Below are 18,385 nucleotides of genomic sequence, written 5' to 3'. Positions count from 1 at the left end.
CAGCCCTAATCTCTAGCTCCCTCACCTGTCCTCTCAAAACAAGTGGCTTTTTTTTAACCCCTTACCCCAGAACCCGATTACCTTCCTTTCTGTGGGTCTGACAGGACTAATGTGGAGAGCAAAAGATCCTTCTGCTACATTGGTTAAGGTAGCAAAAACAAGGCACTCTGAGAAGCTGGAGGTGCTGATCTAAACACCTTGACTTTCCTAGCATCAGTGAAGGGTATAGGAATGAAGGCATAAACCAACTTTTCTAGTTATAAAAGACAAGACTAATGCCTCACTAGCATAAAGAAAGAAGTCTGCTGTCACAGGCTAGTCACTGCTTTGCCTGCTGTTTTGACCTGACTGCAGCATTTCTTCTCAGAAATGATCCTACTTCTTGAGCTTATCTGATTGCTTTTGACCATGATTGTTGTCTAGAGGAGGTCTGGTCTTTGTCCATGTATGCTCTGTCTGCTGAAATGTTGTAATAGATTAGCTCCTTCCTATCTGGATAGAAGTGTGTTTTCCTTTACCCAGAAATCAAGCAATAAATGACAGGAAGGACTGTGTTATGACTAAGGCACAGGGACTGAAGAAACCTGGGATGCTGTTTCTGCTGTAGTCTTTCTAGGTGATTGTCATGGTTGGGCACTGGCGCAATGCCAGCGTCCCCATGAAAATGCACCTTTTCTAAATAAATGCTGTGAGATGTTATCAGGAACAGAGCAGAGCAGGCCCAAGCTTAATAACAAAGGAAAAAAAACTTTATTAAACTACTACTAATACAGAAAACACATAAACTAAATCCAGGATGAAGACCTTTTAAACCACCCCTCCTCCTCCCAATTCCAAAAACACCCAGCCATGAAACATCACCCGGGATTCTTGATCAAATTACCACCCTTCAGGTAATCTATACTCAAACTATCAAGGGAGAGAGAAGTCTCTCTTGTACCACAGACCCCCAGGAAACACAGCTGCCCCCCTGTGTTTCCCTGTCACACATGGCAACCGCCCGGAAAAAATCTGCCAGTGTGACACTCTCCATTCCATGTCACAGTGCTCTCACCACCGTGCATGGACAGACTGCTCATAGGGCTCCTTTAAGGATGCTTTGCCACGGACCCAAAGATATAACAGTTCAGTTTCTCATCCTGGGACTACAGTCCCCCCCATTTTCCCCTGGGGCCGAGGGGTCCAAAAACAGGACTCATCTTCTTCCCGAAGACAGAGGGTATCACCATTCCCTCTTCAGCTTTCTTCGTTTCTCGCCATTCTTGTGCTGCTTGAAGCCGAAACAGGTCTCCTTGGGTCACCACTGCATCCCCCTAAAATGCAGTCTCTATTGCAGGAGAGTTTGGTTCAGTCCATGGCTAACAAGAAAAGTCCAGCCAAAGCTACTTCATCATCTCTTCCCACCTAAACATTTCTTCTTCTAACATCTCAGTTCCCGGACTATCTCTCTTCCACTACAAATCAAGGAGGAGTAATACTTTTAAAAAGCCCTCATTTCCTGGAAAGGGTTAAAAGTTCAGACTCCCTGGACGGCTGATATCTCAGTCCGGTGTTCCACTTCCCACGCTGGGCATTCCCCCCCCCTTCTCCTTCTCCTCTGCCGGCAGATTTCCAGGTGCCGCCAGGCTCTCTGTCTCTTTCCCTCTTGGGGGGGGGGGGGGGGGGGCAAAGGCATCTCCGCTTCTCTCCACCCTTCCGTCCACAGGAGCTGGCTTGGTTCCAGACCCTCAGCCCCCCTCGGCCTACCTGGGCAAGGCCGCATGGCTTCCCCTCCCCCACCCAGCCTAAGGCTGGGCAGGGGGGGAGTCTGCACTCTCTGACGACCGGAACCAAAAGAGACAGTTCTCCTGGGAGTTCTTGCTTTTAACCCCCTGTGTTCTCAGAGGCGTGTCCATACTTTCAGTGGTCACTCCAGGTGCCAATATCCAAACCTGACCACTGATTGGTTTGACCCAACTTCCTGGAAAAAATTCACTTCCATGTCAAACCACGACAGTGATCTTAGTAAAATAACTTAAATTGTTTGTGTCTTCTTCCTCTCTGCAAAGTGGAGATAAGAGAATAGGTGAAGGTTTAAGGTAATTTCAGAGACTCTTTTATTATAAATATGTTTATTGGGAATTGCCTTTAGAAAAGGAATATCCAATTCTGTAGATACTCTGGCAAACAAAATTTGGATTGTATATGTGTGTTCTCAAGATCAAAATTCTTTGCTATCCATATGAAGTTCCTAGCTTTTAAACATATTTCACTTGAGTGACTGATATGCAAATTATAAACATTAGACCAGGCAAACAGGGAATAATGAAAACGTATTGTGCATAATAATAAACTAATTCAATTTTGATTCTGCTCAAACATGCTCTCATAGATACCATCACCTGTTGACAACTTAATGAATAGAAGAGCTGTTTCATTCTACCTTTCCCAACAAAAATCACCAAGAAAAAAATAAATAAGACTTACAATAATTGAGTAATCTGAAATTGATGTCTATTAGCCCCTGAAATACATTCAGATTTCTTTACTTATTTTAACTTTGTGAATTACATACTTCTCAAAAATCATGGTTTCATGATGATGGAAAACATGACATACCTTACTGCGTAGCCTTAATTTTTAGCAGTAAGATTATTCCTTTTCTTCTTGTATTACTCCTTTTTAATTCATTTTTCTTTCATAAGGGGAAGAAGAGGAAAGGAGAGATTGTGAACCTACAGTCTGAAGGAGTTTTTTTACAAGTATAGAGGGGTTTAGATTTGAGGTTTTCTTCTGTTTTCAACAGAGGTAATTCAAATTAATATTAGTCTTCGCTTATGTGGCAACTCTAAAACTGTGCAAGATAATTTAAGCCACATAATACTCTGATAATTGCATTGAGTTTGAACTATTATTTGTAGGATACTTCAAATGCACTTGTGTGGAGTTGAATGTCTGTTGAAGAGTCCTTAAATATTTTGCATGTGAGAAAACGTAATAAGAAGCAGGCTTCACTTCAAGCTGTCTTACTCTCTGAATCTTTCAATGTTGGAGAGATTGAATTCTAATTAAATGTAGTTCTTAAAATGATCTTGTAAGTCAAAAGTTGCTGTTGTATCCATCAAAGAGCAGATATGCATTCCTCTCCTGTTTATGTGGAGGCCCATAGCTGGTACAGATCATAATGACTCCATCAAGTCACTTTGGCATCTTAGAAAAATAAGGTCCTTACATGGTCTGTATATAAAGTCAGCTCAATCCTGGGAGGGAAAGATGAAGCAGATTATTTTTTGGTACTGGAGATCACAGGGCCTTTTTTACAGATCATCCATTAGTTTTCTATGATAAAACATTCTTTCTGCACCTTCTGTGGTTGAACATGGATGCCAGTCATCCTATGTTTTTAATTGTTGACTTCTAGCCCTGCAGGAGTTGAAGGGGAAATCTGTGACTACAAGAGTTAATTTCCCAGTTCTATGGGTCGCCTTGCCCAAAGCTTTTTTGACATGTCAACAAGGTTCAACATATATGTTTTTTCTCAGCTATCAAGGCATTGCTGTTAAAGCACTGTGGGAAAGAATATCCTGAATACATTGGTAGAGACATCATGGGTCCTGGAAAAATGAAAAAGGCAGATACAGTTATATGTGGATGTTCATTAGTGCCAGGTTTCTCTGTGAGTTATTCTAATCCACACACTTGACTGTTAAGATAAAAGAATGAATCAACTGTTAAGAATCCTAGCTTACTTTAAACTGTCTCTAGGAGTTAATGAGTATAGTCTAATTATTCATATATTGCATATGCACAGAAACAGAACTGATGTTAATCTGAGTTGCACATCTGTGTTCTGAAGAGCTGTGTTTTACCCCTTCAAAATTACCCAGACAAAAAGCTAGTCATGTTTTACACATTTCTAAGAAACAGACAAGGCAGGGTGAGTTTTAAACCAGCAGCAAGTAAATCACCTAATTTCCATAATTTCTGTAATGCACACCAGTTTTCTGCCAGCTTGGATTTTCTAATTTTGATTTAAACACATGACTTATAATGTCTTTGTTGAGTGGTGGGACTAAAGGATTTATGGTGCCCTTGTATGTGGGACTCTCATCACTGTGTGGCAACCCTGTTGTTTTTGTGACGGAGTCTGTTTGACTGCTGCTGGATTTATGATAGAAATAATTCAGAACAGAGTAATAATTTTCCCTTGGCAATTACACTACCATTTGGTACTTTGTCCCTAAGGGGAAAATGAATGTGCTGGGATCTGTCCATAAGTTCAGTGGCTCATTGTAAAGAACAAATCAAGGTCAGAATACAGTTGAATACACACTGATGTTTCATAATATAATCTAGATCTTCTGCTTTTATCTAACTCACTAAAATCTCTTGTAACTTAAAGACTGTTTTTGATTGCCATGAGATATTTATTGGGTATTCTTTGTGAGAGATATTTCATTACTATGTTCAGTACTTTCTTTTTCTGCTCGTTGACTCTTTCCTCTGTAGCAATGGCCACTGTAGCAACTTCTCCAGTGTAAGCAGGACAGTACCTTGCTAAGCATTGGTGCTTATGATATCATGTGATATGATATCATAAACCACATAATACTTACATATAACTTCTGGAAAACCTTTTTCCACCTCTGTCCTTTCATAAAAATGATAGATCACATTTTCAATACAGTTCATCAGCAGTCTCCTTTGACATGAAAAACCTGCTGAACCAGGATGTTTGTCTAGAGATAACTTGTCTAATAACTAAACCAGATTTTTTTGCCAGTCCATGTTCCTGTTCTCCTGTTCTCCTCTTCAGTTTGGCAGGCAACTGTGAAATCAGGAACATAGTAAGACAAAACTCATGTGGTGCTGTGTTTCTAACACATGCTCTCCTGGGTAGTGGTGGCTACAGAATGATTGACATGGTGGTAAACTGATGGGTTAGGACAGTTATGTAAAAAATTGATAAAGCAATGAAACATCTCAAATGTTTTTTGGTTAAATTTTGCTTTTGTAGTCATGTGTTTCAAATGACTCGGTATGGGGAAAGTTGGCTTAGAGAGGGCTTGTAGAAGCTGTTTTAAGTCTAGGCTGCTTTCTGTATGACCCGTGATGTCAGATCAAAACTCTCTAATCTGAAACACTATAAAGAGGAATGTCTACTTTTAGTATAAACTAAGGTTTATATTGAAGATATGTAAACAACAGATCATTTTAGATATAACATGAAATGGATCTGTTGGTACTCTTCTATGAATATTTACAGGGCAAAAGATCAGAGCTATGATATTATCTCCTCTTGGCAGAGCAGTACTGAAACAGTAGTGTTCCTAGGATATCCATTGGTAGAGGCCTATATAGACAAAACATTTTTGTCAGGAATGGCACTGGTATGAATCTGCTTTGGGTAGGGAGACTCTAGATGAGTTCTTAAGTCTCTTTTCATTCCAGATTTTTAACCTTACCCTTGAGAAATGTTTTACCTGAACATCAGTATGCTTTCAGGAGCTGTTTATATATCAACACTGTTTGACTTAACTAATTTATCTGTTACAATACTTGCCAAAAGTATCCCAGGTTCCTCTGTGTATTTTTTTAAGGAAGAGATACATGCTTGCTAAGATTCCCAGGTGGCTGCTGGAGGCATACCTAGAAAAAACTGCACCTGTTTCAGACTAGACATAAGATCACACAGTATTTCTGTGGTGTTTATGCTTGTTACCTGGTTTCAGTATAGCTCATAATCAGTTCTTCCTCTAATGACAGACAGTATTTCAATTCTCCTCCAAGATGGCTAGGCTAGAAAAGAACCTTGTCTCTTAGCCCTGTCTCATATGCTTTTGGACTTTGACAGGCAATATCTGATAGTAATTTTGCTGGACTTAATGATAGCAATATGATTGATGGCTAAAAAGACACAAGAAAAATAAGGATTTCTGTCACTGACCTTCCAGTGACTTTCTTGAAATAGAGAGTAATAAGTCAAGCTGCATGTGTAGTGTATGTACTGAACTTACACTCTGTAGTACCTTTGAGTGAATATTTCTAGGCAATTATATGACAGGGAAATTATTTTACAATTTTGCTTTTGATGGGAAGGTTGCTAGTTTTAATTTTCTTATTATTGTTATAATGATGGTGAAACATTTCTGTTCAACATTTCCATAGATCTGTGTTTTTCCAAGAGAGTTCCCAGAGATACTCAGAACAGATTCATTCTCTGTTCTGCCTTCTTTCCTCATTTTGGTTATTGTCCTATTCCATAAATGCTTTTGCCAACTAGATCCTATATAACCATCTTTGAACCTGGTTCTTCCAGGTAGTGAAGGAGAATCCTAGAATCATGCCAGCACCCTTTGTCTGTTTGCCACTGTTCAAGTGAGCCCAGTGCAACTTGCTGAATGCAGTGTTCCCTGGGAAAGAGGAGTCTTGAAGTCACTCTTAGCACTGGACAAGCTTCTAGTATAAACTAAAAGAGTGTGACTGTACTAAAATACGAAAGTTAAGAAACCAGTTGTTGTGCTTTGTGAAGATGCAGAATATTAGTGCATAGCTCACCACACAGTCACACTGCTTTACCAAGCTTCTGTCTTCTGCTGACCTGGTTGTCATGGTTATCATGGTAGTCATGCTACCTCCTGGGACACTTCCCACAGATCCTAGATTTGTGATCTGGATTTTAGGACTTATACATTTTTTGGTTCGTGGTTTATTTCTTTTATGGTTTAGGGTGAGAGTTTCTCCTTATATCCTATTTTCTCAACTATGAATATAAAGATTAGAAGACTTAGTGTTTGGCCTTACCCTTACTAAAATATTTCCTTTTTGTTTTTTCTTTTTTTTCCTGAATGAAAATACTCCTCAAGGTATTAAAACTGTAGTATATAGTTAATAATTTATAACATACACATTATATGCCACTTTTTATGCAAAAAGGTGAAACAATAAATGTACTTACTACCTCTTGACAGAAGGGGTTAGGGTTAGGGTTATTTGGAGTAAAAAGTTCATAAATATAGCTTAGCAACTAGGGTAAAAGAATAGGGCTATCATGGTTTTCTGTGGGCATCCATGAAATAAAATAGTGTAAAATATAAAGAACATTCTGGTAATGTTCCTGAAGCACTTACATTTTCTTCAGGAAAGTTGCTGTCTTAACTGCCACTGTAAGAAGATTTGAGATATGTCTCTGCTTAAGTTCTCTTAGAGGTTCATCTTAGCATCTGGAATTAGCATCAGCATGTGCTGACAGAAGAGTTTAACATCAGTTGTAGCAGCCATAACCACTTTTCCTCTAAACCATTATCTGAAGTGATTAATTTGTTGTCACTTATATAATAATGACAAGAATCTCCCTTCATCCCCAAGAATCTCCCTTCATCCCCATCCCTTCTCTTGGGATTGATTGGTTGATGTGTGGTTGAGGGGGTGGTTCTGATGACACTGGGCATAAGCTCTTCTAGGGTCATACCCAGAAAGGAAAGGAGGGTCAGGAGTAAACAGGAAAAAATCTAACTTCGTCACAATCTGTTCTTGTAAATTGCACAATACTCTTAGGGAAATAGTAGGAAAAGGGAGAGTCGGGGGTGAGACAGGCATAATTGAATAGTCTGATAAATTTGGAAGTTAGAAGAAGTGAGTGATGAGGGTAACAGCTGTTGTGAAGAGGATGAGTGAGTATCATCATCCAAGAATCATGATTTTGAAACTCATCAGGAAGCTCTGAACTCAGAAATAAGAGATCAATCTCTGAGTTCACTTATGTCTCTTTATGGAGAAATTAAGCTTAAAAAGAAATAATCTGTTTGTTTCAGTGTTGATTTCCATTCTGCACTTAGTATAAGTAGATTTAATTTCAAAATAAACTTAAATGTTCATTAGTGTAGCTATAATAAACATTAATATGTTTATTCCTTAAGCAGCATGTTTCCTAGAGCTATTCCTCTTGTTCTCACTCCACACTTTTTCATGTCAATCAAATTATCCATAAAAATAATCTCAAATTCTGTTGAAAATAATGATGTATATGCAACTTTAAGCTAGTGTACATCTTTTCTAACATTATCTCCAAGATTTTTAACTGCAGTCAGTCCAGCATGCATCTGGCTCCATTAATTACATTTAGAAATCTTTGCAAAATATTAAGACATAGAACTCACCGTAATGATACTCTGCTGCTTCAGAAACAACACCTATAAAATGGAGTACCCTTCTGTCTTCAGATGCACTGGATTTTGTCCACTGCCTACTCTAAGTGCTTTACCACTTTCATTTCATATTTGCTCAGCTCCTCAGTTGGCACAGTGGGCTCCCCAAGTGATCTTGTTTTTTGTGCTTGAGTATGTGCTGGAGGCAGAGTTGAAAACAGAGCTGATAAAATGTGGACAAAAATGACATGAAACAGACTGGAGGGTGGGATAGATGCTTTTGAAATCTGTTACATGAACTCACTTCTTTCCTGAGAACATGAAGGGAACAGAGTGTAATTCTTCCAACAGAGAGTGTAAAAAATGAAGGCCTGCAAGATGTGGTGCACATTGCAAGGAAGCAAGCTATTTCAAGCAGCGAGGCAGTTTTTACATGTTATAACAGCAGAGATAAAAATTTGTATTAACATGTATGCAATGGTTAATTTCTGTACTAATGTGTGTAATTTTGTTTGTTTGCATTTCTTCCACATTGACGGAAATTAAAGGAACATGTGCAATGAAGGAGAAAAACTAGTCTTTGAAGCTATATCATACTGTAGCCTATTAAATTGAACTTTGTAGAATCTACCTTGCTGATTTTAACTATTTAATGAAAAGAGAATCAATATCTCCTCTCTAGGTAGATAGTTAACTCCTTTTGGATTTAAACACCTGCATCAGGAGAAGAGTAGACAATTTATTTCAGGAAAGTTCACACCCACAGGGTTGCACTTTGTTTCTGCAGTCTGGATAGTTAAGAAAAAAGTGCTGTTCTGAAGAAGAAAGTGAGAGCAAAAGCTAAAGCTAGGCATTTTCTGTATTTGGTTTTTAAAGCAACTTTCAGATGTTTGTGTCTGTATTGCATTTTACATATAATGCTATTATTTCAGAACCCTTCCTGTACCCCTCCCTACACTGTTTCCCATGCAGGGGGAGATCTTTTATGATTGCAAAATATGTGACAAAATTTTAGCTGGTTGATTAATAAACACCTGAAAAAAAATCCATAATTTATGTGCAATGTGCTGGAACATCCTGAACCAAAGTGACGTCACTGGATAAGTCCTTCCAAAGTGACTTAAGGTGGATAGAAGACAAGGAAGTTCTAAGGGAGTGAGGAGAATAACTGCAGAACTAAAGCTTTTTCTTCTGCAGTAGTTATTTTCAATTGCTGATGGTCAGAAGAAATGTTTTCTCAAGCAAAATGCCTTTGGTTGTTGATTTTATGCAGACAGCTATCTTACAAATCAAGAAAGCAGCACCTTCCTTTTGTTTTGGATATTTTTTGATTTTTTTTTTTCCTTAAAGGCAGTTACTTATTCATTCATGTCTTTCATAGCCACAGGAATCCATTCAAAGTAGGGATAGCTTGTCGGGTCTCTTTCATGTGTGTTCATGCCTTACCTGATCAAGTCAGTATGCTTCTCTGTGTTGGGAGAGACTGCAAGTTGCTGTTTTTTTATAAGGTTGATTTTTATGTCATTAAAGTGTGACGAGTTTATTACGTTTTTCTGCATTTTAATTTCATTTGGAAAAAAAGAAGTTGTTTATGCCCCATCATGAATATCTTCTGAAGACCAATTTAATACTAACTTTTTTTATTGTGCAGAGCTGGTTATTTGCCTCAAAATATTCCTTTGGAGATTATGAGGTACCTTTCAGAGGAAAAAGATTTTCTGCCTTGGCATGCTGCCAGCCGAGCTCTTTATCCTCTAGATAAATTGCTGGACCGTACAGAAAACTACAATATCTTCAATGTAAGAGATACAGTCTTCCTCTCTTTCTTCCTCTAGTTCTTCCTTTCTTTCTTCCACTTACTCTCTCCATCTGTCTGTCCCTCCTGCCTTTCTTCCTTTCGCCTCTTGCTCTCTCATATTATTGCTAAGATTTGAACTGTTCCCCAGGCAGATACTGTTAATGACCTAGGCATATTAACTTTCCTCCTAATTACTCTTTATTTAAACATAGCAATTATCAAACTTCTGTTCATTTGCAATTGAACAGTGATAACTGTTGTTTGAGGCATATATGGCTAGAAGAAGGAAAGGTAATTATCCCTCATGTAAAATGTTATGACAAATAAAGTATTTCACTTAAAAGAGTCAAAGTATTCTATTGCCAGATTTTCTCTTTTCAGGAGCCCCATGGTGATATTTAGGTGGATACCCTAGATCAGCAAGAACAGCAAATATAGGCACAACTGAACAGAATACAAGCAACTGAAGCAAAGATTTGTAGTCATTATTTCATCCCAAAATCCGTGGTGAATTCAATGCAGTTACCTTAATAAACAAGAATTAGATCACTGTTGAGTCAAAAGCCCATTCATAATTGTGTCCAAAGGGACAGCAGTAATAGCTTGCAGTAGATTATTAAGATAGACATGGCAAATATTTTAACATTTATCTGTAGCTACACTGAAGCATGGTTTATGAAGTATACAGGATTTGACTGCAGCCAGTGACAATTACGAACTCTTGGGGTTTTTATTCACTATGAATTTTATGTGGTCTACATATTTTCAACAGCCAGTAGTACATATTTTCAAACATGGTAACTTTATGTAATGTTGTAAAGTCTTCAAATGAAGGAGATTTTTAAAGCCTGAAATGCCTAAGGATGCTTTTTTCTTCTTAAATGTATATTGGTTTGTGACCATAGACACCATGCTCAGAGAGGAGAAAGTTAGAGGTGACTGTATGTATATATATAGACTTTAATACATATGTAGATATGTAGATAAACACACACACACGTACATATACACAGATTTACCTGATGACATGGAAAATTATTTTTTGTAGAACATATACTAAAGCCGACATGTAAACCAGAGCCATAATGTAAAATGCTGTTGAAATAATTTGCATATTTAGTCTGTTGTTAACTGTAAAGAAAAATTCTTAGGAGTCTGCCATTGCTATTTCACTTTTAAGCATGGTTGTATAAAGAAAACACAATTTTAATAGATAAAACCAGTAAAATTCACAGCTGGGTTATGTTTTATCATTACTGATGGGAGTTTTGAAAGCCGAGGTGATAGCAGAGAAAATAAAAAGTCTTTTTAGTCACAGTATAACATATCTGCTAGAGAAAGCTGCAGTATGAATCTTCTTTTGTGTTGACATATATACATTCCTATGCATTCTGTAATAATAAAATAGATGCTCTCCTATGCAGTTCCGTATATCTCAGTTCTCTTTTTCAAATTGGTGAATTCCACTGGAAAAAGATTACACTGAATACAAAGGCAGTGGTTTTCTTCAAAACTGGTCAGAATATGTAAGTATGTTGTCAGTGTAAAAAGTAGAAGTTGCTAAAATACATCTTGTGCTTGTTTTGTTCCTTAAGCACACCAGGAGCCTAAACTTAAAGCATAGTGTCATTAAGTATACAAAGCTTATTTGCAGCCACATTGTTATGTATTCTGAAGTCAATTGACTGTACCCACATAATGTTTTGGCCATGGCTATGGATATTAAAACAGTGTTCTTTTAAAAGTGAACATGCAGAGTGTAGTTAAGATTGACCACAAAGTAGAAATTAAGCTATTGGCACTCTTGTAATTTTTCAGCTGTGCATTGTGAGTTCAACGTAGCATGTAATAAACTTTTGAAATTCATGGATTTTATAACAATAATTGTCTTATACTAGGCATCTAATCAAGTAGCTTGTCTAGAGACTGCTTCTTACTATAGCAGTGAAGGAAGATTATAAGTGGACAAGTAGCTTTGCTATGTCTTTGGAATTGGACATTATTTGAGGGTACAAACAGAGACAAAACTTCACTAGTCAGCAGTATTTCAGTTTCAAGTCAAATAAATTATTTTTAACATTAAATATACTTTTCTTTTTCTCCTCAGGAGTATATTTTAAGACAAGTGGCATCAATGTATCTGAAGCTTGGATGGCCAACAAACAATTTAAACAAATCACTTGTTCAAGCATCATACCAACATGAGTACTGTTATATTTACTTTTTTATTGATTATTTGGGAAAAATAATTAGGAAATGCACTGTCATGGTTGGACACTGGCGCAATGCCAGCGTCCCCATGAAAATGCACTTTTTCTAAATAAATGCTGTGAGATGTTATTAGGAACAGAGCAGAGCAGGCCCAAGCTTAATAACAAAGGAAAAAAACTTTATTAAACTACTACTAATACAGAAAACACATAAACTAAATCCAGGATGAAGACCTTTTAAACCACCCCTCCTCTTCCTAATTCTAAAAACACCTAGCTATGAAACATCACCCGGGATTCTTAATCAAATTACTACCCTTCAGGTAATCTATACTTAAACTATCAAGGGAGAGAGAAGTCTCTCTTGCACCACAGACCCCCCAGGAAACACAGCTGCCCCCCTGTGTTTCCCTGTCACACATGGCAACCGCCCGGACAAAAAAAAAAAAATCTGCCAGTGTGACACTCTCCTTTCCATGTCACAGTGCTCTCACCACCGTGCATGGACAGACTGCTCATAGGGCTCCTTTAAGGATGCTTTGCCACAGACCCAAAGATACAACAGTTCAGTTTCTCATCCTGGGACTACAGTCCCCCCCATTTTCCCCTGGGGCCGAGGGTCTAAAAACAGGACTCATCTTCTTCCCGAAGACAGAGGGTATCACTATTCCCTCTTCAGCTTTCTTCGTTTCTCGCCATTCTTGTGCTGTTCGAAGCTGAAACAGGTCTCCCTGGGTCACCACTGCATCCCCTTAAAATGCAGTCTCCATTGCAGGAGATTTTAGTTCAGTCCATGGCTAACAAGAAAAGTCCAGCCAAAAGCTACTTCATCATCTCTTCCCACCTAAGTATTTCTTCTTCTAACATCTCAGTTCCCGGACTATCTCTCTTCCACTACAAATCAAGGAGGAGTAATACTTTTAAAAAGCCCTCATTTCCTGGAAAGGGTTAAATGTTCAGACTCCCTGGACGGCTGATATCTCGGTCCGGCGTTCCGCCTCCCATGCTGGGCATTCCCCCCCCTTCTCCCTCTCCTCTGCCGGCAAATTTCCAGGCGCCGCCAGGCTCTCTGTCTCTTTCCCTCTTGAGGGAGGGCGGGGGGTGGCGCAAAGGCATCTCCACTTCTCTCCACCGTTCCGTCCACAGGAGCTGGCTCGGTTCCAGACCTTCAGCCCCTCGGCCTACCTCGATGAGGCCGCGTGGCTTCCCCTTCCACACCCAGCCCGTGGCTGGCCAGGGGAGGTCTGCACTCTCTGACGACTGGAACTAAAAGAGAGAGTTCTCCTGGGAGTTCTTGCTTTTAACCCCCTGTGTTCTCAGAGGTGTGTCCATACTTTCAGTGGTCACTCCAGGTGCCAATATCCAAACCTGACCACTGATTGGTTTGACCCAACTTCCTGGAAAAAATTCACTTCCATGTCAAACCACGACACTCTACCCTTCGCCTCTGAGAACACACATTTCTAAAATTATTATCAAAATTACATTCAACACACTTCTACATAAAACAATAACCTACACTAACCCTCCACCTCTATATTGGCACCATAACCTAATACATGCTTTGCTCTTATTCCTTTTGATCCTATCTCACAGCTCTCATCTTATCTTCATTTCATCTTGCCCAGAATTCGATTCCCGGTCAGGGAACCAAAAATGTCATGGTTGGACACTGGCGCAATGCCAGCGTCCCCATGAAAATGCACTTTTTCTAAATAAATGCTGTGAGATGTTATTAGGAACAGAGCAGAGCAGGCCCAAGCTTAATAACAAAGGAAAAAAACTTTATTAAACTACTACTAATACAGAAAACACATAAACTAAATCCAGGATGAAGACCCTTTAAACCACCCCTCCTCTTCCTAATTCTAAAAACACCTAGCTATGAAACATCACCCGGGATTCTTAATCAAATTACTACCCTTCAGGTAATCTATACTTAAACTATCAAGGGAGAGAGAAGTCTCTCTTGCACCACAGACCCCCCAGGAAACACAGCTGCCCCCCTGTGTTTCCCTGTCACACATGGCAACCGCCCGGAGAAAAAAAAAAATCTGCCAGTGTGACACTCTCCTTTCTATGTCACAGTGCTCTCACCACTGTGCATGGACAGACTGCTCATAGGGCTCCTTTAAGGATGCTTTGCCACAGACCCAAAGATACAACAGTTCAGTTTCTCATCCTGGGACTACAGTCCCCCCCATTTTCCCCTGGGGCCGAGGGGTCTAAAAACAGGACTCATCTTCTTCCCGAAGACAGAGGGTATCACTATTCCCTCTTCAGCTTTCTTCGTTTCTCGCCATTCTTGTGCTGTTCGAAGCTGAAACAGGTCTCCCTGGGTCACCACTGCATCCCCTTAAAATGCAGTCTCCATTGCAGGAGATTTTGGTTCAGTCCATGGCTAACAAGAAAAGTCCAGCCAAAAGCTACTTCATCATCTCTTCCCACCTAAGTATTTCTTCTTCTAACATCTCAGTTCCCGGACTATCTCTCTTCCACTACAAATCAAGGAGGAGTAATACTTTTAAAAAGCCCTCATTTCCTGGAAAGGGTTAAACGTTCAGACTCCCTGGACGGCTGATATCTCGGTCCGGCATTCTGCCTCCCACGCTGGGCATTCCCCCCTGCTTCTCCCTCTCCTCTGCCAGCAAATTTCCAGGCGCCGCCAGGCTCTCTGTCTCTTTCCCTCTTGAGGGAGGGCGGGGGGGGGCACAAAGGCATCTCCACTTCTCTCCACCGTTCTGTCCACAGGAGCTGGCTCGGTTCCAGACCCTCAGCCCCTCGGCCTACCTCGACGAGGCCGCGTGGCTTCCCCTCCCCCACCCAGCCCGTGGCTGGGCAGGGGAGGTCTGCACTCTCTGACGACCGGAACTAAAAGAGAGAGTTCTCCTGGGAGTTCTTGCTTTTAACCCCCTGTGTTCTCAGAGGCGTGTCCATACTTTCAGTGGTCACTCCAGGTGCCAATATCCAAACCTGACCACTGATTGGTTTGACCCAACTTCCTGGAAAAAATTCACTTCCATGTCAAACCACGACATGCACCCTCCTAAAATTTAGTCATGTTTAGCATAAATCAATCATAATTCCCTAGCTCTGTCACCCTTCTGTTTTTTCCATTCTCGGTTGCAGGCAAAGCAGAAATGTGCTGTGAGATGAGCTCTTCTTTCTTAAATTGGGAGAAAATGACTTCCTAAGCCCTAACTTAATATCCTATTGTAGTGGATTTCTAAGAACTTGTGTACTCATGTGACCACAGAGGTCAGGAAGAGTGCCTAAATGTAAATGGGGGCTGGTTTTGATCCATATCCTTTCTTTAGTTGTTGCAGGCATTAAACTGACACTGAGATTTGTAAAGCCAGATTGTCTTTGATATGTTGCCCGACTAGTGGTTGCTGTCACTGTTATAAAAAGTATGTTTTTGTAAACATTAGAACATATTTGTTAAAGCAGCCTTATTGCTTTCTTTAATTTGGACAGAGAGTTGCGTCGGGAAGTCATCATGTTGGCTTGCAGCTTTGGGAACAAACACTGTCACCAGCAGGCTGCAACGTTGATCTCTGACTGGATTTCTAGCAATAGGAACCGGTAAGTGGAGCTGAAATGTGTATTTCACATTTCTCCTACTGAAAGGCAGTACAGCTCTTCCTTTCCTGCCTGCCCTGTCTGCTGTGCCCTCTTTTGAAAAGTTTTTTTTTTACAGGAGGAAGCAGAAGCTGCTGTCTGTAATTTAGAAGTGTCTGTGGGGTTTCAGAATGAATTATTTGACTTCGCATATATGAGTGGGTGGAGGGGATTCTGCCCACTCCTGGTAAATTACTTTTGGATAATTCTATGCTAGAAGATGAGAAGGTGGGTTTTAAGGATGGGTTTAAAGGAAGAAAGGTGAGTGAACACCATTTGTCAGACAAACATGAAACCTGTGTTGAGGTAAGAGAGCAGAAAGTGCTAAACATTTAAAGAAGTGATAGGGGTTAGAGACAGAAGGACTGAGAAGTAAGGAAGGAGATGAGTTGGCGGGAAATATTACAAGGTATTTAAGGGTGAAGACTTGAAAATTAATGTGATTCAGGAATATATGGAAAAGCTCGTGTAAGGTTTCAGAGAGCAGATAATATTAGAGATGATGTCTTGAGCATAAGCAGCACTGTAGTGGTTTGACAGCAAATATGTAAGTTAGGCTGTCAAGACACAGGTTTCTTCAGCTGAGGCAAAGGAGCATGGGCCATGGATTGTGTATGAAGTGTATCTTTTGAAGGCAAGCATCTAAGAAATATGAAATAACTGAAATTTCAAATATATAAGTATGTAGTGTTCTATGAGATCAGTGCGGAGTATAGGTTAAGACCACAACTTCTTTAGAAAGAATAGTGGATTTTCTGATTATGTGAAATATTTACACTGTATACATTTGTACATGACATGATATTTTTGTTTAAAAGAGAGTATTTTACTTTGAAATGCAAAAGAAAAAGATAAGAGAAAAAGTCTCTCAGTTTTAGACACAGTCTTGTGTTAGCTTGACAAAAGGATCAGATCTCTCTAGCCATACAAGCAAACAGAATTTTTCAGAGATTTCTTGGACTTATCGGTGTTTGTTTGCATTACGGGCATACTCAGTTACATAAGTATCCAAGTGTCTTTTAAAACCAGCTATGGAGGGAAATTACATACCTATGTGACTTTAAAACTTCTGGAAAAAAATAGCTTGAAACTATTACTATGTACCTTTAAGTAAGATGTATGTGAGGTGGAGGGTTTTCTTGTGTAAGGTGACACCAGACATATTTACCATTAATTATATACCCCAGGGTTTTATATGAATTCTTATCATAAGCAGCAACAAGCAGTATGAAGCTATTTAAAGAGGCAATTGAAGGGAAAGAATCATTGGAAACAGTCTGCAAAAGTAATTTGCTTAGATATCCATTTGCAAAATTAGTTAATCAAACCTAGCATTACCTATTAGCATGCACAGCAGTAGATTATTCACTGTTAAAAAAGCTGTCACCCTGTAAAGCTACCTGCCTGTGTCTTTCCAATAGGATTAAGAAAGGAGGCATCAGAAGAGAAAAACATAACAAAACACAACAAGCTTATTGCTTTACTAACAGTAGGAAGAGAGAAAAGGAATAAATTTAAGAGGCTGTCTGAAGATTCATCTTAGCCTTTCAATGGGGCCATTTTTGGTAGCAGAAGATTGTGGTTGCCAGCATATGATGAGTATTATGATAAAAGCACCACAGCAGGGCAGAGGAGAATAGCTACTAAGTTAAAGCAATGTGTTTCTCAAAGGAACTGCACAGTTTTGAAAAATGGCTGCAGCAAATAATGTAATTACAGAATAGAGATTGACAGTCAGCTAATAAATAGGGGCACAACTGGCAAAGAAGATAGAGACACATTTAAGATTGTAGGATTTGTTCCGTCCTGCGCTCCAGAGTTTCCCAGTTTTCTTAGAACAGAATGCAACTAATATATGAGCAAAACTCATTTCCTATCTACTTACATTGAAACAACATTACAAAGACTACTAGTAATAGCAGCTCAGTAAACATAAAATCAGCTTGTGTTTCACAATAACAACATTTGTAGGATATGTCAGTGTTCTCTCAGGAATGTTCAGATCCTGTTGAATCAGAGCTATCCCACAGCACCTTTACTCAGTTTAAGCTAACTCAGACTGAAACCTGAAAGTAAAACAAGGGCTCTTTTTCCTGCTTTTTTACTAAGAAACTGATGATCCCACAATCAGAATTTAATTAGCATAGTGTTTGAGTCATGCTTCTGCCTCTTTTAGCACTTCAGAGGCAATAACTAGCTCAAGTGCAAAGGGCAAACAGGTAAGTACAAGATACATACAGACAGCACATCTAAGAGGTACCAGTTTGTATTCTTTGTCATCAATCAAGTGTTTTGCTCAGTTTGATGCTCTTAACAGCTGTTTGTGAATTTGCTGCAAACAGTCTCCTCAGAACCTGTAAGATTCCCTCAGAGCTTGTTTCCTTAAAAAGAAGGGGAAACTCATGCTGCTCCTCTTTCTCCAGACTTCTCTGACGACTGATGAGAAAAGTTGGTGACAGATTCAGAAACTCTATGTATCCTTGCCTATTCCATTCCTTATCAGCAAATACTGTAAATGTTCTTGGGTTTGCCATTCCCTCTTCTGAAACAGAGCCATGTAATTGACTGAAGATTGCAAAAAGCCTGGTTTTGGTGGGTTTGCATAGCCAGAGCACAAAAACAGAGTTCCA

The 18,385-nt window shown here is 39.4% G+C and overlaps 1 protein-coding gene across 1 annotated transcript in view; it reads left to right on the top strand.

Annotated features, from left to right (window-relative positions):
- TRHDE (thyrotropin releasing hormone degrading enzyme) overlaps positions 1-18,385 on the top strand; it is a 207,960-nt gene that overhangs the window by 168,210 nt on the left and 21,365 nt on the right. The window contains exons 13-15 of the mRNA XM_053977659.1: positions 9,778-9,925; positions 12,032-12,129; positions 15,612-15,719. Of these exons, the coding sequence (XP_053833634.1) occupies positions 9,778-9,925; positions 12,032-12,129; positions 15,612-15,719 (354 nt within the window). The remainder of the gene's footprint in view (positions 1-9,777; positions 9,926-12,031; positions 12,130-15,611; positions 15,720-18,385) is intronic.

The sequence above is a fragment of the Vidua macroura genome, chromosome 5, assembly GCF_024509145.1.
Source record: "Vidua macroura isolate BioBank_ID:100142 chromosome 5, ASM2450914v1, whole genome shotgun sequence".
Lineage (NCBI taxonomy): Eukaryota > Metazoa > Chordata > Aves > Passeriformes > Viduidae > Vidua > Vidua macroura.
Note: the sequence above shows the minus strand (reverse complement) of the source record. Positions and strands in the feature narration are given on the sequence as shown.